Source organism: Pituophis catenifer, unplaced genomic scaffold (genome assembly GCF_029215685.1).
Source record: "Pituophis catenifer annectens isolate HBS135680 unplaced genomic scaffold, rPitCat1.0.hap2 SCAF_1, whole genome shotgun sequence".
In the NCBI taxonomy this organism is placed as follows: domain Eukaryota; kingdom Metazoa; phylum Chordata; class Lepidosauria; order Squamata; family Colubridae; genus Pituophis; species Pituophis catenifer.
In genome coordinates, this window is record NW_027256881.1 from 13,093,720 (window position 1) to 13,119,147 (window position 25,428).

Genomic DNA, 25,428 nt, shown 5'->3' on the forward strand with positions numbered 1-25,428 from the left:
TCCTGATAAGATCCATCATGCACACATCAATTTTATCGCAATAGTCAAAGAGATGTTTGATGTTTTTGAACTTCATGATCAGGAAATGAAAGCACTTCTGCCTATTATTTGCTTCTCAGCAATTCTTATTTTTGTTTAGAGGAACAGTTGTTTTTAAAAATGTAGTTCTCAAAGCTCATTATGAAAAATCAAAATCTCAAAATGCACACTTTGTGTCAAACAACATTGTATCATAATTATACACTGTACACACTGAAGGATTTTCTTCTCCTGTGCCAGATATGACTGTCAGATGGAAGTCCTGCCCTGTTTGATATGGCCAATGGCTGCTAAGGAAACAGCTCCCCATTTTTGGCATATCCTCCCCAAAGTGCTTTTTACCTGGTGTCTTTCTTGACCCCAGGTTTATTCCTTTTTATTCCCTAAAGCCTTTAATCTTCATTTTCTATTTGCACTGTGATAATTTCTGCTGGAGATTTGTGGCTGTTTTTTCTGATTGTTATTCTATACGGTTTGGGATAGGATTTCTTTTAAGAGCTAAGAAAACTTTGCTACAGTCTTAAAATAATTTTGATACTAGTGCTTCAGCTTTACTTTTGTTTTCCAAAGCGTTAAAAGTAACAAAGTCAATAATAGAACAAATTGGGATGGGGAAATCATTGTAAAAGAGAGCAAGAATCCTGAGCTGCCATAGTAGCAGCAGGTGCTTCCTGGTGGGTAGCTCTGGCTCTAGAAGTAGGATTCATTTGGTGGGGGGTGGAGAGACATGACCAAGTGCAGTTTAAATGTTTGGGCCTTGAACTAGAAGGCAGCTGGCTGTGAGCACTAGTTTTGTGAAGGAAAGGGAAGAGGGTGTGACCCTGTTCTAAGTAAATTCTCCTTTTAAACCGTGTGTCTGTATGTGTTGCTCTTACTTATTATAACATTAAGTTAAAAACTGAATGTTAGAATTTCTCATGTAGCAGCTTAGAAGAAAACCATGTTACCACTGCATACAGTTCCTAATAGATGCATCAAGCAATCTTGAATGCCTCTCACCCCAGTCAATGTTTCATCTGTGGTTTCATGGCCACCCTCCATTTTATCAGTAAATGCCTGTGGAGATTCTCAGTCATCCAGGTCATGGTTGTCCCAAAGGTGCTTTTTCAAGAGGCAATGGGACTTTCTGGTTTCTTGGATGAGAAGTGAAACATCTTCAAAGAAAATACCAGAAAGTCCAGTTGGCTTTTGAAAAAGCACCTTTGGGACATCTTATCAGTAGTTTCAAGCACAGACCCATCTGCCATTTTATGCAGTGATTTTGATAAGAAATCCATCTGATACCACATAAATCCGTCTAAAACCGATTGCTACTATAACTAGGAGAGGCTTGCTAAAGGAAACCATTCTTTACCACAGAGCATGTGCTTTTCCATTCATATGGACATGGACCCACAACTGCTTAAAACAAAACATAAGAATTAAGTTATTTGTTTATACATCTCCCCTTTGTTTGAACTTTAAAAATGGTGAAGATTGTTTTGCTGATTCAGCAGAATGATGGCTTTAAAGGCTGAGAAGGCAAGTATTTTGACTATCTGAAATGCACAAATTACCAAATTTTCGACTGAAGAGATCATTCACTTGCTCTCTCAGCTGCCGGGCCTTCTCTACTTTGGAGGTTCTCTCATCGTCATCTGCAAAATGTAAAGACGCAATTACTGCATTTTTATGGTTTTTTAAAAATGACTTTTAAAGATTTAAGGCGACCTAATGATCAACTATTTGGGGTTGTTCTATCTCCTGGTAGTGGATGGTGCTTTAATCCTGGCCCAGCTGATTTGCTCTTTGGGTCTTGAAGAAATGAAGAGAAGGAAGACCAGAAGCACAGAACATATCCTCTTCACTGCTCAACTATGCTACATTACTAAATGCAGCTTTAGTCACATATAGGAAATGTTTGTGGAAGAAGGTGGGTCTGAAAAGGAAATACCATGGGTAGTGAACCACTTCTGCTTTGGCTGCAAAAGGTAAAAGGTTAATGTGGGGAACGTGAAGAGAAGACAGCTGAATGAACAAATGCTTACTAGTTGCTTGCCGCTGAGGGATTGGGGCGATAAGGTAATTGGATGAATGAATGCTTGCTGGCATTTGCCAGGGAATGGCAACTGTGTTTCTGGGACTGTTTGCCCTCCCGCAAGTCAGGCTGAAGGGCAACCAGAAGGGCATAGATTGTGTGTGTGTGTGGGGGGGGGGAGAGATAGGCAGCTGGAGAGTTGGGGGCACTGCAATGGCTGTAATTTCGGCCATGTGTTGTAAGTCTAATTTTTTTAAAGTACCAATGTAAAAAAGGAGACCTGAGATAAACTGTTGCTAGCAGCTGATTAGTTTGAGTGCCTACTGGGCACCTTTATTCATGGTTAGCCCAAAGCATATATGAGTCTATTTTATATCCAAAGGAAAATAATGTTCTAAATACTATTAATTACCCTTACCTCTTTTTAAAAAGTGATGTTGCTTTTGAGTTAGAACAAAAATATAAACCGAATTTAAAAGTGTTACTCAACAGATTTTAAAACCTCTCAGTTACAGGAAGTGGGCAGAGTACCTGGTATTGTCACCTGAATGATGTTAAGGTCTTCTACTCCAGCAGCTGTGTTCACCACTGGGTCAGGCACACTTACAGCATTTATCACAGTATTACATAAACTGGTTCTTCCTTAGAAAAGATGCAGAGGCAAAACGTTAGCTCAAAACTTCTCAAATGAACCCCATTTTCATCTTTATTAATGAAACTGCACAACAAAAAAGGTTAAAGAATAAACCAAGAATAAAATGACTACGCAAGAATTAGATTGCATTAGATGAAAGATGACAGCTGTAACTAGAATCGGATCAAAACTGTTTCCTACTACAACAGTAGGGTGAAAGTGCTGCAGAAGATTTGCAGCTTTTGAATTTTAAAAGCACTAGAAAGGAAATATAGACCAGCATACAGAATGGCAGCTAGAGATCTGGATAAATAATTAATGAAGCAAAATGTCAGTAAACCACAGCTGATGTTGAATCTATTTCCTTGTAGCTACAGATCCATTTTGGATCAAGAATCTGATTGAAACGTTATTGGTCAGCTCAGATGTGCAGTGCCCACTCCCAGTTTTCATGCTCATCTACTGAAATTTTGCATGGAGAGAACACCATGATACACAGGAAACAGAGATATTACTTAACGGATGTATTCTTTTTTATTGTGGGAGCTCAGTATCACATATGGGGGCTTCTCACACGATATAGAAGTAGTCCTCACTTAACCACCATTCATTCAGTGACCATTCAAAGTTAGAGCAGCGCTGAACAAATGGTAGTTATATCCCAAAGTCACATAATCAAAATTCAAGTGCTTGGCAGCCCACTTGCATTTACAAATGCAGAGGCACTCCCCTCTGTACTGTGCCATCTCTATGGTCCTGGTGGGTGGGAGACTCTGAGGCAGTCTTTACTTTACTGAGAGTCATGCCTGGGAGAGACCAAACTGGGAGAGGTTTAGATTGGGGTGATTCCTTGCCTTGGTTAATGATGAGAATAGGGACTGCTGGACTGTTCTTGCTAAGTGATGCAGTCACCTAACATCATGCTCTGACCAGTCGCTTAGCAATGGAAATTCTGGTCCCAATTACCATTGTGACTCGAGCGCTACCTGGGATTGGAAATAGATTGGCCCAAAGTCTCTAGCAAATTCTAGGAACTCTTCCAAAAACTGTAGATTTATCTGAGCATCCAATTCCTGAGAAAAAACAACATAGCTGTGAACTTTTGATGCAAGAGAATTACTGCCAAAGCAGAAGTGAAACTCACTTTGAGGACTGGGAATAGCAGTAGCATTTTCTTTAATTGCTGCCTCAAACATTTCTGGCCTGCCGAGAAACACAGTTAAGATTTGGCATAAGAAAATAAAGAAGTAAAATCAACAAGAAGGGGGAAAGAAATTACAAGCAGCTCAATGTAAGTGTCACAAGAGTACAATCCTAAATTTGATCGCAGGATAGCAAGGATAATTATTGCCTCAACACAATCATTTCTGTTTCCTTTTCAAACCCTGTCCCATTCGCAGAAGCTCAGAAATGCCAGGTAATCCTTGAGCCAAAGATTAAAACAAAACTCAGGGAATACTTTAGCTGCTCTATGGGCATCCTAAACAGAGACTTTCATTGTAATTTTACCCAAATGCTATGCATAGAGGCGCCTTTTGTGGTGTTTCAAAAACAGAAATTGAATTCCTAATGATATTATAGCAAGAATTATCTAGAAAGGGATTCCCTCCCCCCCCAAAGGGGAGGGGTAAAAATGACATGCTGAAGGAATAAAAACAGATTAGACAAAAATTTCCATGACATCTAGTTTTCTCCAATTTGAAGCCCATCATCAGTGTTGGAACTCCAACTGAAGCCCTACAGACAACTGTATTGTGGACTGGAATCCAACACATTTGGAATCACCAGGATGTGGAAGAATGCACAAAGCCAATGTTTTATTTAATTTTAATGAAACTAAGAGTTTTCCTTGGAGCCACACCATTTCTGAATTCAGAAACAAATGAAAATGGCATGATTCCATAAAGAAGGGAGAAATGGGAATTTTTCTTGCCTACTTTCCTTTGCATTAAAGAAGCACAAACTTCCTTTTGCTTTCTGAATGGATTTAATAACTTCCATTAGAATACTATATGGACACCATGTTGAATTTATTTCTCCAATTCAATAGACTTTGAGGATCTTTCAACTCATATAGCTTCAAACCCTCCCAGTTAAAAGCCATTTTCCTGCTGCTCATTTATTGCTTTCACCCCAGAATGAAAGTGTGGATGAGACTGGAGTGAGGATGGCCGTCCTATGAATGTAAGGTGACTCATAGCTTAATTTTCAAAATCCTTCTGTGAAATCTTTCAGATATTTATTAAGAGAATTTGGTACCTACCCCAAAATCCCAATGGGTGAAGGAGGAGTAGGAAGAAGGGAATTTTATTATTTATTTTATTGGATTCTGAGGCTCCCTAACTCTCAAAAGACTCTGGGTGGCTTACAGAAATTTGAAAGAATACATAATTTAAAAGGACCATGATTGCCTAGACAAAGCCACATAAATAATATCCAGGAAAAACAATTGGCAGGGGCTCCTCAAACATGCTAATCCCAGGCTTGGAAACAAAATCTCAGGGAAATTTCAGAATATTTAATTGGTTGCAAGAATGATAGTTCTTGTCACTATCCAACAAATTACAATATCAGTAACGTGACTCTCAATTTGCAGCCTGCAAACAATTTACTGTCCTCCCTTTTTACAACCCTGCAATCCCTTAGTTCAGAGTAGAGCCGGAGCAACTCGTTGGAGCTGAGCATTTACTGATTGGATGCAACACAAAAGTTCATAGCAGATTATTTCTTCTTTGTGTCCTAGGAGAGAAATGTTTGCTGCTGCCTAAAATTTGAACTCTCAACCTTCCGAGTAGCAGGCAAGCATGCCGCTCAGTCAATTTACTATATTGCTAGTTATATACAGCATGTATTAACTGGAGAAAATCATTAATATAGCAATAAGATTTATATACCACTTTACAGCCCTCTCTAAGCGGTATACAGAGTCAGCATATTGACCCCAACAATCTGGCTCCTCATTTTACCGACCTTTTACCGAAGGATAGAAGGCTGAATCAACCTTGAGCTGGTGAATCAAACTGCTGGCAGGCAGCAGGCAGCAGAAGTAGCCTGCAGTACTGCATTCTATCTAACCACCATGGCTCTTTTAATGATATTATATTTAGCTTCTTGCATTTAATTAATTTGAATAATTCTGCATTCATTTATAGAAAAATCAAAACAATTAAAGTCTCTTATTTTACTAGTTTACTTGGGAAGTTCATATAGTAGTACCTGTAGCTTGTTTGGGAAGTTATAAATGAAAATAGAATTTATTTAAACTACCATTGTCACAAATAGATAGCCACACATTAAGAGGAATTTTGGCATATTCTATAATTCAGTTTCCTCACATCTGTGTAGTCTGGACAGTGATAAAGTTCTTTTCCAATGTTTCAAAAGGTAAGTCTGCCAATTATTTCTAATAAAAAATAAGGAAGTAAATGTTCACATACTTGTAAAATTGAATCTTCTTTTAAGGAATATAATTCAATGTTACTTGATTATTTGGACAGTTCTGCTCTCTTAGGAAGGCCTAAACTTCAACCCTTCATACAACTGTTTAAGGAATCCTGAAATTGACTAATCTGAATCCCATCTTTATTTAACTTTTGTAGAAAAGGCCACTCATGTGGTATACATTATATCTGGCTTACTTTTTAATGATAAATTTTATCTTAGCTTTGTTTCGGAGGATTTTTTCCAATCTTGGAATGCCAAAAGTGGATGGGCGACGGAATGGCACTCCCTCAGGAAGGCCTTCAACGTAAAAATCTTCAGGGTAAGATTCAAAAAGCGCAAAAGGAACTTTAACAGGTTCTGTCAGTCCAAGAGCTTCCCCTAGAATAAAATAATACATGTGAGTTATTTGTTTTTCATTTAATAGGCTTTTCACGTCTGTTTGGTAGGTTTGAGCCAAAATGGGTGAATCCAGGAATGTTTCATGAAGCAATTTCAGAATTGTTTCAGCGAAGAGCAGGATAATAATGCTTGAATTAAAGATATGATTCATCTACCACAAAGTATTTCTATTCCAATCTCAAGGTAGGCACATTGCACATAGGCAAAATATATTTACTTTTTAAAACTGCAGCTATAATTTTGAAATAAGACAATTTGTGGCAATAGGCATTCTTGGAACCAAAATGTCTTTTTTTTTTAATTTCAGAAGATTGATAATGTTAGCCTGTTATTAAGGAATTAATCTTCTGTATGGATTATAGTCAGTGGACCCTTATATCACACTAAAGTTAGGAAGCTTTAAAGTGCTGTAACACAAACTGTTGTAGTGTTTCTGCATGCATGCTGCAGTGTATGGGCTCCGTTTCAAGACTGAGCCATTTAAGTATATTTGGTCTTTTGTCCCTTTTCTTTTCTTTTTCTGATCATTTTGGTTTTTTTCTTCTATTTATTTAAGCAAATAAAATTTTGAAAAAGTAATGTTTAAAGTAGTAAATATAAGTGGAAAGAAATGAGTATTATCTAATGAGAGTTCTTATCTGCAATGTGAAGTGACATAGCAGATTTAATTCTTTGAGAATCAGGCTGCAGAATTATGAATGTATTTAACCATTATGTGGTTAGACTAGATGGAATAAGAGACAGCACATTCTTAGCAATAGAGAACTCCTTCCACAGGAAACATTTGGAGCTTGTTCAATTTTATTTTCTACATCATTAAGTCCATTTTATTCAGCCAAACATTTCAGAAAATGGGAATTCAATTACATACACAGTTGATGCCTTACTGAATTTAGTTATTTTCTTAATAAAATTTTCTAAAGTGCTAGGCATATTATATTTAATAAGATAAAAAGCACTTACCACATTTTTCATTAAAAAGATTTTCAACTTTCTGTTTCAAATCAGTAATCTTGGCATTCCAGGCCTCTGTCAAAATATAATGGAAATTGTTTCATTCAATCCTATTATATTTTTGTTTCCCTAACCACTCAGATGGATTTCTTCAGAACAAGTTTCTGATAGATTCCACAACACATAATATGCAATAAAATTACATTGTGTTGTTCCCTCATTGCTTTAACGTTTTGGCTACAAACCTTAAAATGTCAAAGGTTTTTTACTACCAAGACACAACCAACATCTAATTTACTGAGTGCAAACCAGAATGGATAGCTGAAGATATATAGAATGTATTAATGCACAACCTAGTAGACATATAAATATCCCGTCTTCTAATTAACCATTCTAATAAAATTAAGAAGCTTAATTTAACATAAAAGAACATTTCCTTATGAACTTACCAAAAGAAAACTCTCTTCCTCTTGGCTTAAAGCCTGTATTGGATCCATTGGTTTGAGGATTAGTTCTAGCATCTGAGGTTGATACCCTATTAGCAGGACCTATACAGTATATTGAAACACAATGAATACATTCCATTTTAGAACTAGCTTTAAGTTTCAATTTCATGGTGCATATCCTGAATATGCAGTCAAAATTTCCAGTGTTTTTCTAAAAACCTAGTCTCCATAGCACATCTTCATCTGAGAATGTAAAGACACACCACAAGAGGCAATCTACCCTAAACTATTCTCACAGTAGTTGCAATTGAATACGGCATATATTTAAAAAGGAAAAACAGACAGCTATCTAAATAATTCCTTTTAAGGCTGCAATGCCCCATCAACTGCTTTGTTCGTGCAAGATGATTGATTGCATGATGGGAAAAGAAAATACCTGTTTTGGTTCCTTAACTTTTCTTAAGGCTTTTTCCAAAGGTCACTGCCCAAGGATCCAGAAATATGATTCCCAGTTTTAAAATATTTCAGTAAGCCACTATTCCAATATACATATGGGGAAATTAAGAACTATATAGAAACCTCTCTTGATAGGGTAAGATTCAGCAAGATTTGGAAACTGCTCTCCAAGAGAAGGCAAAACATATCAATCTTCTAGCAAACTTTTGGTTTTCAAAATTTATAGTAAAGAACATGCATTCTGTGAATTCTGAGTCCAGGTTGAAACAAAATTATTTGTTTTAAGCAGTGATATTCGGATTGTTTGATAGTTAAAATGTGAAGTTTCAGACTTGAAATGGATCATTTCAAATTCTCCAAGATCATCAAAGAACATTGGTTCGAAGAATGATTTTTTTTTTTCAAAGTTTTGACAAAATACCCAGGCTATTTTGAGCCGTGTTCTGATAAAAATTTCCAAGTGGATTTACAGTATTTCCTACATAATCCCAAACAGTTATCCTTAAGGGGAAATAATTGGGCGAATTCCATACCTTCATCTACAGTAACTTCAATCTCTGGAACTTTAGAGTTGCTTACAGGACTTCGTGTAGAGTTTGAGCTGCTGGGACTCTGAGATCCATCAGGGATGTTTACTATTTGTTTAAATTAAAAACCATTAGTTTTTGCATGATTTATGCAGCTATATATGAAAACTGTTTAACATCATTAATAAAATATGAATGTGTTACATTTCTGCCAGCAGATTTAATAGGTTGAGAAACGTTCCTCTTTTTGCACAGTATAAAACTAAATGGCTTTTGTCCTTTCTAACAATGAGTTACCGTTAAGCTGCATTTTATGGTGACCTAGACAAGGGGCACATAGGGAGATATAGTTATGTAAGCAAAGCATTATTCAAGGGGGCCTTAAATAAAATAAGATTCTTTAAGTCTACTGGGGAAAAAAAGAAGTAACTTGTTCTTTATTTCTACAACCAATTATATTTTGCCACTAAATGTTAATGAAGCAAAACGTTCTTTCCTAACTAAGCTAAAGCTCCCATCTGTTATACAAGCATCTAACACCTGATATGCTTTTGAATTCGGGTTGTTTTCTTGATCATAGAAAAAAACATGCTCATCTTATTCCAATGATCTTTCTACTAGAACAGGGGTATCAAACTCAATTTCACTGAGGGCTATATCAGGGCTATGGTTGACCTCAGGGGGACAGGCGGGCATGGCCAGCTTGACGCCACTCCTCAAACTGCTGGCATGTTTCCTCTTCGCACTGGGTAGACCAGGCTGAAGCCACACTGGCCCGATATTTCCTCTTGACATTGGGTAGACCGGGCCGAAATCATGCTGGCCCAACGTTTCCTCTTGACATTGGGTAGACAGGGCCGAAGCCATGCTGGCCCGACACTTTCTCTTCACATTGGGTAGACCGGGCCGAAGCGATGCGGGCTGGCACCTTACATTTTCCAGGATGGCCCAGTGGGCTGGATCCAACCACATCACGGGCCGGATTTGGCCCACATGCCTTGTGTTTGACACCCCTTTACTAGAACAAGAGGGGCATACTTTGGAAAACATTTCTTCCATGGAGCATCCCTCAATGAATGCATCTTAATTAACCAGCATCCTAAACCCACAGAAAGTAGCACTACTCATACAAAACAGCGGGGTTCTTGATGCTCTCCAAGCTTGGTTGTTTTCTTGCAAATGTTTCATTGCGAAATTAGGTAACATCATCAAATCAATGCTAATCCAAAATCTAAATTTAAATTTAAATAGGAAACTATGTAGGAAAGAGAATACATATGATTCATCAGCCATCACAAATTTCAGCAGTACTGCTTTCAAAAGTCCAATGTATGATGCAATCAATTAAGAGAATGAAAGCCTCTTTCTTTGCATTTATTTTTTAAATGCTCTTTAAATCCTCTTTCAACACCAGATTTTTTTTTCCTTTTGTAGTATTTCAGCTTCTTAGTCACTTACCTGAAGTGTTCACTTTAGAAGCCAATTCTGGAGGCAAGTATGAGGTAACAAGCTCTGGCCTACAAATCAGACAAGTTTATTTTTACTAAAGCATTCTCACAGTCATTCAAGTTACATAGGTTATCTGTCTATGGGGTTACAACTGTAGGGAATAATGTTTGGGGACATTTTGCAAGGAAAATGGACTAGAAGGAAATGATCTCTTTTGTTAGGATTAAGAATTAGTCAACACTTCATAAATATCACCTCAAACTGTACCCATTTTATATAGCAGAAATGTACACAATGCCCCAGCAGAGCCAGAGGTGGATAACTGAGCCAGATAATTGAGAATTCATCTAATTCTAATTGGTGAAATTAGAACATAACCATTGTTAATCTTGATCCCATTATGATTGTATTATGTCCTTCAATCCTATTCACACATTTGAAATGAATAATTGATAATCGAAAGTGCTTTTGGCATCTGTTATGCTAATAGGAAAGCTTTCTAAAGACTATCTGCGCCTCATTCAAAATGCAAGTTTTAATGTCCCCAAGTGTCTTAGCCTCAAAGATTCAGCAAACCATTTAAAAATCATACTATCTCTATTGATAACATGGCCTAAGATCACAATTAAACGGATGTCTTGTTAAATTAAGAAACCTACCAGAGACAGCACAAGAAAAATGAAATCCAAGAAATACCAAATAACAAACTCATTAAAAAATAAAAAGTAACTATCCACGTACTTCTTTACAATAAATTTAATTTTTCCACTGCCCCGCACAATTCTTTCCAGGCGTGGGATTCCAAACCAGGTTGGGCTTCGAAAGGGGATCCCTTCAGGCAAACCTTCTACGTATAGATGATCAGGATTTGACTCAAAGACAGGATAAGGTACTTTCACTGCTTCACTGAGACCCAGAGCTTGTGCTGCAAAGGAGGCAAGAACTTGATTTGGATCAAACTCCTGTCATAGAAATGGCGTTCAAAGATAAAACTCACCCACCAAAGGCAGAGATATTTACTCAATCTTTCTAAGGCTACCTAACAGTTAATTAAGTTCAGGTTTTTGTTCGTTATTGTATTGGTGATACCATTCCAAGTATACAAAAACTTGAAAACACTAAACTTTCCTTTAGTCAAATGAAAGGGCTCTCAATAAAAAAATATGTTCTGGTCAGTCATTCTGTCAGATCAGTTTATCTGCCATTCTTCGGTGGAAGAAGCGGAGTGGGGTGGGGTTGGATTTGATACATTTAGTTATTTTTCCTTTCTATGCATCTTAGGTATCCTATTTCTTGCCTTGCCTTTTTTCTATAACCTTTCACCTTATTTATAACTGTTGGCTGGTGCCTCCGATGCCTGGAAAATTCTCACCTCTTGGAGAATGCAAGGGGAGGGAGGGCCATATGGATTACAACTCCGGAAGATGGCTTTGAGACACTTTTCTTATCGGTTTCTCAGAGAGGCCAGTACAATAACATCTTCACACCTACAGATTGGTGGAATCCACATCGGACTGTTGGGAAGGGTTCCTAATTTCCTTTACCCTAGTTGTATGCCCTGAGGGACCTTAGAGCCTGCTTTGAATTCTGACTTGCTTTCACCCCTTTTCAATAAAAGGTTCCTTTTGAACCACAAAGTTTTCAAGAGACTATACTTTCTTGAAGGGGGGAGAGGTTGGGCCTTACACATCCTTTTAAAGCAGGAATGACAATTCCAATCCCAAGAGTGTCTTTTCAGAATATCTTACAGACATTAATCCAATATAAATTTCATTTTAGCATGGCAAGACAACTCAATTATGAATCTCTTTCTCTGCTAGCATGACTAATTTCCTTGCCACTGACTCAGAGAGAGTAAGAATGGTATAAAGACACAGTTCTCCAAGTGGATTTGAAGCACTTATACCACTCTATTTGTATCTCCTTGAATAAATACAATTATTTGCTGTCTTTTCCCACTTTTTTCATGTGAAAATCAGATCAAGCTATTCAAAAATCTACTGGGATTAATGGTGTTCTATATCCAAAAAAAGATCAAGGCAAGGCATCGCAATTCTTCTACAGATACAGCAATATGCAGTACTCTTTATATATTACATTTCTTATTAAATAATCCATTAACATTATTTTATAGGAGTTCTAGAAACTTTGGCATATGCAGTTTCACTCACGCCCTTTCCAAAAACAAGCAATTAATCAGAACGCAAGAATTATGAATACAGTTTATAGTTTATTCTGTATGTTTACATGAAACATCAGTACTACCGAGCAAACAATGTTTCACCTACCAAATTTCATATTAAATATTTCTTCTACTTGTTTCCTCAATTTCGTGATTCTGACATTCCAATCTTCTTTGACTGGAATTAAAATAAAATACAAAAAATATAGATTGCACTTTAATAATAAGATACAATAATATTTAATAGATGTACATTCTACATCAAAGCTTAGTTACAAAAAATATCTGTCATTTACTGATTATTAGATCTTATTGTCTCATAAATATTATTTTCCCATCTATAATTATCTTGGGCCAGGCAATCATTCACATCAGATTTGGAGTATTGTGATTTATAGTCAATTTTTAGATGATGGTGTTGTTGCAGAGAACAAAAAGCAATAATACGTGTGCTTGAAAATTCAGGCTAAGGTCTAAGTTATGATTAGACCCAATCATCCCAATCATTCCGTCTACAGTAGTGGCCAAAATTGTGGAAACCTTTTGGGGAAAGTGTATTTTTGAGGTTTGATGGCTAATAACACCACTTTTTTTTGGAGTAGTACCATAAAATTATATATCAATGGAAAGATAATTTAATCAAGAATGTAATGCTTTTCAACCCTTGTTTGAGAGATAAAGTGGCTTTTTTCGCGGAATTCTACAAAACAATTTTAGGCTAAATTCCTGCAGTCTGTGCTGAACAGTCCTTGCACTCAACTTCACACTGCATTGCACTATTTCATCTTTTATACACTCAGATGATTTTCTTTTGTCACGGAGGCACAGTCTCTTAATTTTTCTATCATCACTTGCTGTTGTGCACCTTTTCCTGCCTTTAACAATGTGGTTTTGTAGTGACCGAGTCTCCTTATACCTCTTCAAAAACTTAGAACTTAAAACTTCGGTTAAGTTTCCACCAATTTTTCTTCTAATTTCTTTATAATTGTAGCCTTGTTCACTTAATACTACTATTTTATATCACTTTCTGGGCAACCAGTCAACTCTTTGCACCATTACTTTAATTTTATTACGTTTTACAAGCTCACTAAATGAAAGAACACAAAAACCCCCAACCAGCTTGATAGTGATCACATAACACACTGACAAATGTCCTCCTCTCAGCTTCACTACATGACATCAATAACTGAATCCTACTGTGATCTGATTGGCTCATTGCCAAAACAAGATGACACCTGATTGGCTCTCATGCTCACTGGCTACAATCAGATGAAGGAAAGCTACCTGTATCAACCTAAGCAAGTTGTGCTTCCTTTTTCTGGTTATTTGGCTATAACTTTTCATAGAATACAGATAATTGAACAAACTTTGTTGCATTACATTCTTGATTAAATTATCTTTCCATTGATATATATTTTTATGGTACTACTCCAAAAAAGTGGTGTTATTAGTCATCAAATCTCAAAAATACACTTTTCCCAAAAGGTTTCCACAATTTTGGCCACTACTGTAATTAATCCTACATATGCAGCAACATATCTGGATTGATTTAACTTTATCAGGATGGGTCCAATATTTTCAGCAAAGCTAAAATATGCAGATGTGTTTATATCTCATCTTTAGCTGCAACAACAGAGACAATGCAATTATACCATTTACTTGCTCAACTTCAAAATAGTACTCTAAACTAGTCAATAATCTAACTTTGTTTATATGATAAAAAAAGTATTAAATGATGAAAGATCACAAGATTTTAAACTGGATTAGATTTACTTAGGCAAAACATTTTAAGTTCCTATTGCTAATTGAATCAATTGTTCCTTTTAAAAATCTAGACTGTAATTACTAAAGCTAGTTTTCAAATTCTATCAAAAATAATGAATAGCCTGTCTTAGAATTTGCATTAGACCATGTCTTTTTAAGTTGAAGAGTAAAACGAGAGCAACTGTCACTTCAGCCCATAAGAGGTTACTAACTCAGTTTATTATTGGTTTTATTTTCCCACCATGATAAATGTGCCAGACAGAGTCAGAAATCAGTTAGTAACATGCTTCCAATTATAAGAATAATAGGAGCCAGAGGTGAAGAAGCTATGGTAGAGGAGTGGAACCAATGGCTCACTAGATCTCACTTAATTTTAAGTCAAAGTAGCCCCCAGCTGGCATGACCAATGATAAGAGATATTGGGAATTATAACATTTGAAAGATTGCAAATTTTATATGGTAAGAATTATCAAACCTTTGTCTTTAAAATCACAGTAGGTAAGTAAGAACAAAGGAGAATATCAAGCTATCTCAGAAAGAAAAGAAATGAAGTTCCATACTCTATCTTTAGATATAAAATGGGAAGAAAAACAAAGAAAGGCACCTCTATCTGAAGGGGGAAAAGTGTTCCTATCATTTTAAGAAACACTTATCTTACCTGGCATGTTTGTTCTTGGTTGAGTAACTTCTGTGGAAGTGATTGTGAGTAGTTCTGGCCTAGAATTTAAAAAATATAGACAATGATTCTACGGTACTTATCCTTCAAATATTTACAGCCTCTTTTCTGAATTATATATTATGAAAATTATTTTGAAACAACTCCATTAGGTTATAGCAGCTCAAAATGCAAAATAGAACAGAGGCCAGTCATTAATTTTAAATGCATTTAAAACATATAAACCCTATTTGTTTTACTCATCATTAAGACTACACAAAAAATTGTTTTATAATCTTACAATGTTACAATTCATAAACTGGTTTCAACTGGAGTCCCCAACTTTCACACAAGGGATGCACATGTATTTACCAGAAAGTCAAGAAGATAGGGGGTTCTCTTTTAGCTCTGAAATATGTCATTTTTATCTTGTTAGGCAAAACCTATATAAAATTTTATTTTCTAAAAACATTTCTGGGATGTACACAAGGCCTATAAGCTTGGTTGGAATAAAGGTAAGTTCTGATGCTTTCAATATGGTGACTTGCTTTATTTTAAATTAAAAGAATCTGAAGAAAAACCTGAAATATGCAACAGTTCATAAAGCACTCAACTTGGAACTTGCACAAGTTAAACTAAGAAAGAAAAAGCCAACCAGTTTCTCTAATACGATCTTGATCTTATATCCACCGTTTTCAAAGAGAACATTAGGAATCGCTTTGAAGTACTAAACATAATTGATAGACAGCCAGAAGAATAGTGGAAGGAATTTAAAGATATTAAAGATGAATGTGAAAAGATGCTGCCAAATATGAAGAAACAGAAGAAAGCAAACTGGATGTACTTTCCAAAGCACTTGGTAAAGGTACAGCAGCCAGAAAGCCTTGAAAGAGATACTCAAATGCTGTGATGCATCTGTAACTAGAAATGATCAAAACAGGTCAAGAAACATTATTCATTGAAATACTCTATACAAAGTTGGGCTTTGAAGAGGCAGGATCAGAAAAGTATTGACTTTTGAACTTTGGTGCCAGAGAAGACTGAGAATATTGTGGACAGGCAAGAAAACAAAACGAAACAAAAACTGGATCGTCAAATCAATCAGCCCAGAATTCTTGCTTGAAGCACAAATGACCAGATTCAACATATCCTAGTTCTTACATGTATGTATGTATGTATGTATGTATGTATGTATGTATGTATGTATTCATTCATTCATTCATTCATTCATTCATTCATTCATTCATTCAATTTGTATGCCGCCCCTCTCCGAAGACTCAGGGCAGCTCACAATGCATTTAAAATCATCATAAAAACATTTAAAAATTAAAAACATTAAAAACATTAAAACTCATTCACACCATTCATGGCCGGATCTCGCCGGATCGCAAGAGCGAGATCAACGGCCCCAGGCCTGCCGGAAAAGCCAGGTTTTCACCGCTTTTTGGAAGGCCAATAGGGTGGGGATGGTCCAGACCTCAAGAGGTAACTGGTTCCAGAGAGCTGGGGCAGCCACAGAGAAGGCCCTCCCCCTCGCGCGGCTGCGTTCTCGACCAACTGTAGTCTCCAAACACTTTTCAAAGGTAGCCCCATGTAGAGCGCGTTGCAATAATCTAACAAGGGCATGAATGACCATGAGGAGAGCCTCCTGATCCAGTAGGGTCACAATTGGTGTACCAAGTGAACCTGTGCAAAGGTCCCCCTAGCCACAGCTGTCAGATGTTGCTCTAATCTTAGCTGTGAGTCTAGGAGGACACCCAAATTGTGAGCCCGTTCTGAGAGGGACAATTTCTCCCCCCCCCAGAACCAAGGATGGACAATCAACATAGTCTTTAGGAGGCAATACCCACAGCCACTCAGTCTTGTCTAGGTTAAGTCTGAGCCTGTTAACTCCCATCCAGACCCTCACAGCCTCCAGGCACCGGCACATCACATCCACTGCATCACTGAATTGATGCGGGGTAGAGATATACAGCTGGGTATCATCAGTGTATTGCTGATACCTCACCCCGTATCGTCGGATGATCTCACCCAGCGGCTTCATGTAGATGTTAAATAGGAGGGGAGAGAGGACTGAGCCCTGAGGCACCCCGCAAACGAGGGGCCTAGGGGTCGACCTCTGTCCTCCTACCAACACCGACTGTGATCGACCAGAAAGATAAGAGAACCACCGTAACACAGTGCCTCCCACTCCCAGCTCCCTTAGTCATCCCAGAAGGATACCATGGTCAATGATATCGAAAGCCGCTGAGAGGTCAAGTAGCACCAAGATGGAGGAATGACCCCCATCTCGGGCTTGCCAGAGATCATCCATCAGCGTGACCAAAGCAGTTCCCGTGCTGTAGCCAGGCCTGAAGCCAGACTGAAAAGGGTCTAGATAATCCGTTTCCTCCAATGACCGCAGGAGCTGAAGTACCACCACTTTCTCTACAACCTTTCCCACAAAAGGTAGGTTGGAGACTGGATGAAAGTTCATATGTGTGTATATATTTTGGAAACCATTATTTAAACAGCATGACACAGAAAAAAAGAAAAGCCTTGAGAATGGCATCATTCATTGTAATTTTAACACATACAAGCCTACCAGAAATAAATTCCATACAATTATTTTATTCCCTTAATATATATTATATTGCTTAAAATTGGATTGTTTTTTATCCTGCAAATGTAATAAGAACATACTGAAATGCACAAGTAATTGGTCTTACTTTTTTATTACAAACTTTATCCTATTCCCCACTTGAAGAATTTTCTCCAGCCGAGGGATTCCATACCAAGAGGGACTCCGAAATGGAATATTCTCTGGCAAACCTTCCACATAAAGATCAGTGGGATGAGCTTCAAATTTCTGGTAAGGTACGGCCTTTGGTTCAGTGCTTCCCAAGGCCTCAGCTATTAAAAAACATAGCAACACAAAGCACTCAGTTTCTGTGCAAGAATAAGACATAAACTACAAATGTCCTGATTTATAAAATAGCATTTTTTGTACTTACCAAATTTTCTGCAGAATAACTGATCTGCCATTTTCCTTAGTTTTGTAATTCTGGCGTACCATTCTTCTTTCACTATAATCAATGGTGAAAACAAGGATTTTACTAAAATAGTTAACATTCCAAAGGCAATTCCTTATTTTCTAAGAAAATTCCATTTCACTTTGCCAGCCTTTCCATCTTGAAGGATGAATAATTTTGGTAGAGGAAAAGGCCAGAGGAAGATGCTTTTGATAAGTGCATTTATAAGCAATAGCTATCAAGGATAATGCAACTATAAGGGACAGAACAACGAATATGGGCAGATATTGCAGCTTTTCTAAGCACCAGACAGATCTAATCATGTGACAAGGGTAACCAGGGCAAAGGATAACCAGAAAATGAACTTCTAATCTCAGAGTAGCTATTACTAAATGTCTAATTCAGCAGGAAACAAGCCTATTTACATTTCAGCTCTTTTAATATTTACAACGTATCGGTAGCATAGGTATCCACAATGTACATGGAGAGATGTTAGTATCGGTATGTATGTATCAGTGGTGGGGTTCAATTTTTTTTACTACTGGTTCTGTGGGTGTGGCTTGGTGGGCGTGGCAGGAGAAGGATACTGTAAAATCTCCATTCCCACCCCACTCCAGGGGAAGGATACTGTAAAATCTCCATTCCCACCCCACTCCAGGGGAAGGTTACTGCAAAATCCATTTCCTCTGGATCAGCTGGGACTTGGGAGGCAGAGAATAGATGGGGGCGGGGCCAGTCAGAATTTTTACTACCGGTTCTCCGAACTACTCAAAATTTCTGCTATCGGTTCTCCAGAACTGGTCAGAACCTGCTAAAACCCACCTCAGGTATGTATGTACATCTGAGGAAAAAAGAGAATGCATATGTACACTGCAAACTTGGCATATGTACAAAAGGTGGAGCACGTGTCATAGTATCATGACAAGTTGTCATTTTTGCAGCACTGTGGCTAGGAAGAGATGCCTATGACTTATAGAAACACAGTCTTAAACTTATTCAAACCACTGATCTAAGTATTCCATTTTTTAGTTGGTACAATTTCAATTTCACTAATTGCAAATGCTAGGAATAAAAAGATACTGTGTGCAATAATTCATTTATGTTTATTTATGAAAAGTTCTCTAAAAACAGGTTATAGATTTTTCAAAGCAATGAAATTAATTTGGGTTGATTTTTGGCGGGCAGGGTCAATCCACTAGAGATAAATCAGATTGTATAACCGTTTCTCCTCAGCTAAGCATCGTTAAATAATGTAATTGTTAATAGATAATTTCTGTAACAAATGTTTTGCATCTACATTTTTATTACAGTGACTTATTTACTGAAATGCTTTAATTTGTTTACTATATTTTAATGAATCTTTCAAAACAGTTTATGAAGAATCTTAAAAAGATATACATAAAAAAAAACTTTAAAAAAATTACAAATCTAAAATTGATGATTATTGACATAAAGCAAATTTAAAGGCCTGAGAATGTAAGAAAGCATCTTTGCTTAGCTCTCCCCACAAACACTAAGATAAGTGTCAGTGGACTTCTCTAGATGAATTCCAAGCTCAGGTTTTTACAACCATGGATATATTGTCAATGGTTGACCATCAACTTCCATCAAAAATTGTGCACAAATCTACATCAATTGTAGCCACAACTGGGGTGCACACACACTTACCTCCTGTAACTGATTTGTCTAATGGTAAATCCTCTCGTGTTGAATTTAGCAGCTCATGCCTGCAAACATTCAAACAAAGTTTGTGTTTCAGCAATCAACATTCCACTCTGATCACCAACTTTAGCCCATAGCAAATATTGTTTTACTTGTTATATACCTCTACTCATTCCCACGAACAGAGAAATTAAACAAGAATATGTTTTACAATGTGAGAAGTCCAAATTATAGCAGAGATTTATAAACCTAAAATAAGAACACCATCATTCAACAGGAAAATACACTACGCAGGAATGTGATAAACCAAGTTTGGCTTGAGAAGATGGTACACTGAACTTACCATAAAAGTTAATTTTCTAAGCAGAGAGAGGGTATCTGGTAGTGGGCATCTTCTCCCACACATCTTGGAGGCAGGGCTTAGATTTCTTCTAATCCTACTTTCCAGTGGGAAAGGATAAGCTATTTCCCAGTTTCAGAATAAGCCAGAAAAAGACGCAAAGATAAAATACTTGAGAAAATTAGGAATAAAGAGGCAGATATAGATGGGGGGGGAGGGGGGCTGAAACTTTTCTGCCGTAATCATTAGGTGGGAGCTGGAGGCCTTGTCTCTGCTACAAACTACAGACTTTCACAGTAAATCCAAGGACTGTTTGCCTACAAAGACAGGGCATCCAATAGAACAGTGGTTTTCATAGTGTAGAGGGTCCCCAAGGCACTTTCAAGGGGCTCCCAATGTCAAAACAATTTCCACAATCACACTGAGACATTGTTTGTCTTTTTCACTTTCGTTCTCTCATGAATATACAGGGGAGTAACACAAAAGGGCTTCTGTCTCTGCCTGGGCTTCTGTTCTCTGGCTCTAGCAATTAACTCTACTTGTCCTAAGCATAGAAAACTCAAACTCCCACGCCTTCTTAATGCACAGTTGTCACCTGGAGGCAGGACAGTCAGTTTATCCATTTGAAAGCAACTCTGATTGAAAGACTGACATTTCGAAAAAGTATCTGCCTGATTGTTGGGGACAATAGGCTGACTCTGTAAACCGCTTAGAGAGGGCTGTAAAGGCACTATGAAGCAGTATATAAGACTAAGTGGTCCCCAATCTTTGCAGCTTGGCAGTCTGGCTGGGGTGGGTGGAGAAGAGGGGAACTGGGCCATGGGAGTGGCAGACCAGTGTGTGCGCATGCAGCTCAACTTGTACGAACAGTGGGCCAGCACTTGCACAAGTTGAGCTACATGTGCGCGTGTACACGCCCTGGGCCACCGCTTGTGCAGTCCAGTTCCGTGCATGCGTGAATGTGCATGCCGACCTGCCGCTTGTACAGCCCAGTTCCAAATAGGGACCTTGACATATAGAGCATTAAAAAGATGTCTATAGTTATTTACACCTGAGCATTTGGCAGATATTTTCTCGAAATGTCAGTCTTTCAATCAGAGTTGCTTTCAAGTGGATAAACTGACTTGTCCTGCCTCCAGGTGACAACTGGATTAAGAAGACATGGGAGTCTTGAGTTTTCTATGCTTAAGACAAATAGAGTTAATTGCTAGAGCCAGAGAACAGAAGCCCAGGCAGAGACAGTAGTAGTGAGGGAGTTCTTGCTGCCTTATTAGAATTGCACTGGATTATCTCTAGTTTGACTACTACAAGCTTGGAGGTATTTCCACTATCTTTATTCTTTGTGGCCCCAAGACTAGTGCCACCAGAAAGGTATCTAGTAAAGGAATGGTCTTGAAAGCTTAATAGCAAGGCAGGAGTGCCCCTTATTCCCCCCGAGACCTTCCACTCCAGTTTGAAGAGTTTGTTAAATATCTCAGGAAATGGAAAACAGATGATGGGGATGCAAGCCATCAGGAACCCCTCTGCTATCAGTGAGTTCACCAGAAGATCTACAGGAACAGAGGGCTGTTTTCTACAGGCAAGAGTCCTGTAGACTTTCCTGAATACTTGTAGAAAATTTGCTTTCAAAAAATCCTGGTGGACTCAGGGACTGGCTTTAAGTTCTCCTTCTTACCTTGGGACAATTCTTCTTCCTCTTCTCTATAGGAAAATGGTCCAATAATGGAGAGGAAGAGGGGGCTTGGGGTGTTGAGTATCCAGGACCCCATCTTCCACTCCGTGTAGTGTCTGGGCCAACGAACTCCAAAGAGAACCAATGACAAATCCACTGGCAGTTGTAAACAACACATGGCTTGGTAACTGCAATACTGGTCATGTTTCGCTGAAGGGAATGTGGCAGTTGAAGGGCAATCCCTTCTTTGGCTGCAATTATCAGAGAAATTCTCTACTGTCCATGGATAGGAATTTCCATTTGTGAGTTGTTAGTCATGAGAGCCACTTAGGCTTTTTAACAAAGGAAACTAAAGGAGAAAGTAAAGGGGAAAGGCGAAAAAAAAAGAAAAGAAAAGAAATTATTATCTATAACAGTGTATCTCAACCTCAACAATTCTTAAAACGTATGGATTTCAACTCCCCAAATTCCCCAGCCGGCATAAATCCATTTATTTTAAAGTTGCTGAGGTTTAGAAACACTGATCTATGTTAACATGTGGATAGCTGTCAGAACCCTTGTATAGATTTATTCCTCAAAGCAAGGCAAGGCTAGAACTGGGGAAGGGAACTATTCCCCTCCCATAGGAGGAAGGATTAAGAGAAAACTATGCCCTGCCTCTAGGATGAGTGGGAGCAGATACTCACTATCGGGTGCCCTGGCTCCACTGTGGCAAAATGGTCAAAGTGCTTCCTCACTGGCAAGCAAAGATGCAAATGGTTTTAGGAATCCTTTAATAAACTCAGCATAATTCAATATTATCAATAGTGACATTAAATAGATGTTAAGAACCATCAACAAATCAAACGCATAGCCATGGAATTTTGAAACTTAAAATCCTCTAGCATAATCAGCAGATATAGTTATAGTTGAGCCAAAACCACATGCACACAGCTCCATTTAGCTCCTCCTTTCTCTGAATGTTTACTATTCAAAGTGGTTGTGTCAAGGATCATGTTAAATGTGCTTGTGTTTATGCTTATCTTGTTCGCGGGACCTCCTCCATCATTCAAATCCTGCTTTCAATGTCCAAATTGCATACGCAGTTCCCTCTGGTTATCTAACTGGGGGGGGAGGGGGGGGAAAGAGGAGAGCCTAGGTTCAATCCTAGGTTCAGGATTGAATATAATTTTCCTAGATTTCTTAAAAGCAAATTTCATTTTTCTGTCTGTCTTTAATTTAAAGGTAAAGATTAGCCAAATGATCTGTGCCTAAAACTGTTCAAGCATGAGACAGCTATTTTTGGATGACTTGTGCCTCAAGTCAAACCTATGTTTCAGATGCTTTGGTTTGTGTACAAATTTGTTTCTAATCTGAAGAGGGCATGGGAGGGAGAAGGGAGGGGGAATTTATGGACATTAGGATTGGTGGTTGAGAAAAGGGAAGAAATGGCTGAAGTATGTCACTCCCTCTCTCCCCTCAGCAGCTCCCAGCATGGCGTATCCCATCAGCCTACCTAGGCCCTGATCTTCCCAGTGCCTTCTATGCCGTCTCTCCCTCCCTTCAATCATGTCTAGTGTCCAGTGTGGAATATTCTACAGACTGCTCTCCTCAATTTTCTCAACATCTATCTTCCCTTCCCTCCTATGCAGATACAGGGGAATGTTGCCATGAATATCTATGGAAATTCTCAGTCATCCAGGTCATTGTTGTCCCACAGGTGCTTTTTCAAGAGGCAACTGGACTTTCTGATTTTTCTTTGAAGACGTTTTGCTTCTCACTCAAGAAGCTTCTTCAGCTAAGAAGCAGCTTCTAGGATGAGAAGCGAAACGTCTTCAAAGAAAAAACAGAAAGTCCAATTGCCTCTTGAAAAAGCACTTTTGGGTTGGCATGAATAGTGACTGCATTCTGGAATATGAGATGGTGCTGTGGAGAGGGTTGGGCGATGTTGCCATGAGTCACCAGTGTACCAAGTACTGGGAAGATTGAGGATCAGGCCAGCAGTATATGTTGCACTGATGCATACATGGGGACAGCAAAAGGGATGGAGGAAAGCGAAGACTCTAGGATGAAGGGGGAGCAGGCTTGAGAGATATGACATTGCTGAGAAAAAAAAGGGAAGAGAGAGAGGAATATATAGGCAGCTTCCTCTATTGCCCTATCCAATTATGTTTTATCCAAAATTCGGAACAGTGAAAACATTCTGGGTATGATGTTGGCCAAATGGTAACTAGAATGGTTTCCCAGAATTTGTAGAAAGTAGTGATTTGTTCCAAGATTGAAACATATTTTTTTTTGCATCCTCCCTATTTATAAGTAAATTTCAGTGTGCGATTGACTCAATTCTAGTTCTTGCAGAAGGTGAAGAGAGATGGAGGAGATCACCACAACTCAGCAATTCTTTTGGGGAAAGAGAAAAGGCTGCTTCACAAAATTAAATCCAACTTACTTACTTCTTAATCACAAATCGGATCCGTTCCTTTGCCAGTAAAATCCGTTCAAGACGTGGGATCCCATAAGTGGAGGGTCTACGAAAAGGAATTCCTTCTGGTAATCCTTCCACATACAGATCTTCAACATGAGATTGGAAGAGTGGATACGGGATAGATACACGCCCTTTTGCATTAGTAGCTTCAGCTTTAATGTAAACAAGGAAAAATTATATTACAGTTTAAATAAAGAATGCCAAACTATTTGTTCCCAAAGGATGCTGAATGTAACCACCATAATGACAATTTTCAATGGAGCCTACTTTAAATAAAAGGAGGGACCCCCCCAAGGTTCCAAACCTGAAACCGATGCCAAACAGCATCAATGACCAATAGCAATTTTCATTAACAATATATTAGCACCCTGGTTTTGAGCTCTAACACATACAATATAGTCAAACTATGATTCAGAATTAACTAATTTTATTTTTTCTGATCGGTTTAACATTGTAATCTCTCAGCGCAAGTCCTCTACAGATATAGTAATGATCATAAATCTGGATTGCTAGTGTAGCTATTCCATCAAGCTATAAATGGTACAGATCCAGATCAATTCATATTTTATTTTCTGATTCATTTATTTTTCTGATTCAGAAATATCACACTAGTTCACACAGATACCAAACCTCAACTATAAATCTATGCCATGTCCATGTTAACCCAGAAGTTGAGTTTACTTGCTATTTACAAATATGTAGGCCTGCAGTTGGATGATCACACCTACAAAAGGATGTTTTCATCTAGAGTCAGGATGTAAAAATGTAATAGGACCATCTTACGTCTCCCTCTTTCTGTATTCTCATCATTTCTCAGGGGGAGAGGAGGTGGGAGCAAATAACCCATTGAACAGAGCAACACCTGCATTTGGCAGGAAGTAAAAAGAGAGAAGAAAGAAGGAGTTTCAGTTCTTATTCTTAAGGTGACTCAAAATAAGACAGCTTTGTCTCCCAATCTTCTGCATAGGCAAAGAAGACACTGTACTACAGTTCACTTCAGAATCCTCAATATCTAACGGATTCTGCCAATGCATAGAGATTGGACTGATCCAAAAATTATCAAGGGAGAATTGTAGATTCAAAATTGACAGGACAGGTAATTTGTTATTTTGGGATCCTCTAAAATTTCAAGAATCTTTGAATTGTGCAGTGGCTTTACCACTGCTGGAAAACTGGCTTTTAATGTTTTTTAGTCTGGCAATTGTTCTCTTTTATCAAAAAACAAATCAGCCTCATACCGTGATCTCAGCTACCCCAAAGTAAAATAATAACAGAATAGCAAAATGTTTGCTGGTCTTAAATACTGCAAGGTC

At 38.0% G+C, this 25,428-nt stretch overlaps 1 protein-coding gene across 3 annotated transcripts in view; it reads right to left on the reverse strand.

Moving 5' to 3' along the window:
• GTF2I (general transcription factor IIi) overlaps nt 1-25,428 on the reverse strand; it is a 74,012-nt gene that overhangs the window by 5,069 nt on the left and 43,515 nt on the right. For all 3 annotated transcript variants that reach the window (XM_070932064.1, XM_070932065.1, XM_070932063.1), the window contains 15 exons: nt 24,084-24,267; nt 19,646-19,704; nt 17,960-18,031; nt 17,675-17,858; nt 14,970-15,028; nt 12,654-12,725; nt 11,107-11,290; nt 10,375-10,433; nt 8,923-9,024; nt 7,937-8,035; nt 7,497-7,562; nt 6,329-6,512; nt 3,835-3,893; nt 2,588-2,698; nt 1,596-1,676 (listed from right to left, as the gene is read on the reverse strand). In XM_070932064.1, coding sequence (XP_070788165.1) covers nt 1,596-1,676; nt 2,588-2,698; nt 3,835-3,893; nt 6,329-6,512; nt 7,497-7,562; nt 7,937-8,035; nt 8,923-9,024; nt 10,375-10,433; nt 11,107-11,290; nt 12,654-12,725; nt 14,970-15,028; nt 17,675-17,858; nt 17,960-18,031; nt 19,646-19,704; nt 24,084-24,267 — 1,575 coding nt within the window. The remainder of the gene's footprint in view (nt 1-1,595; nt 1,677-2,587; nt 2,699-3,834; nt 3,894-6,328; nt 6,513-7,496; nt 7,563-7,936; nt 8,036-8,922; nt 9,025-10,374; nt 10,434-11,106; nt 11,291-12,653; nt 12,726-14,969; nt 15,029-17,674; nt 17,859-17,959; nt 18,032-19,645; nt 19,705-24,083; nt 24,268-25,428) is intronic.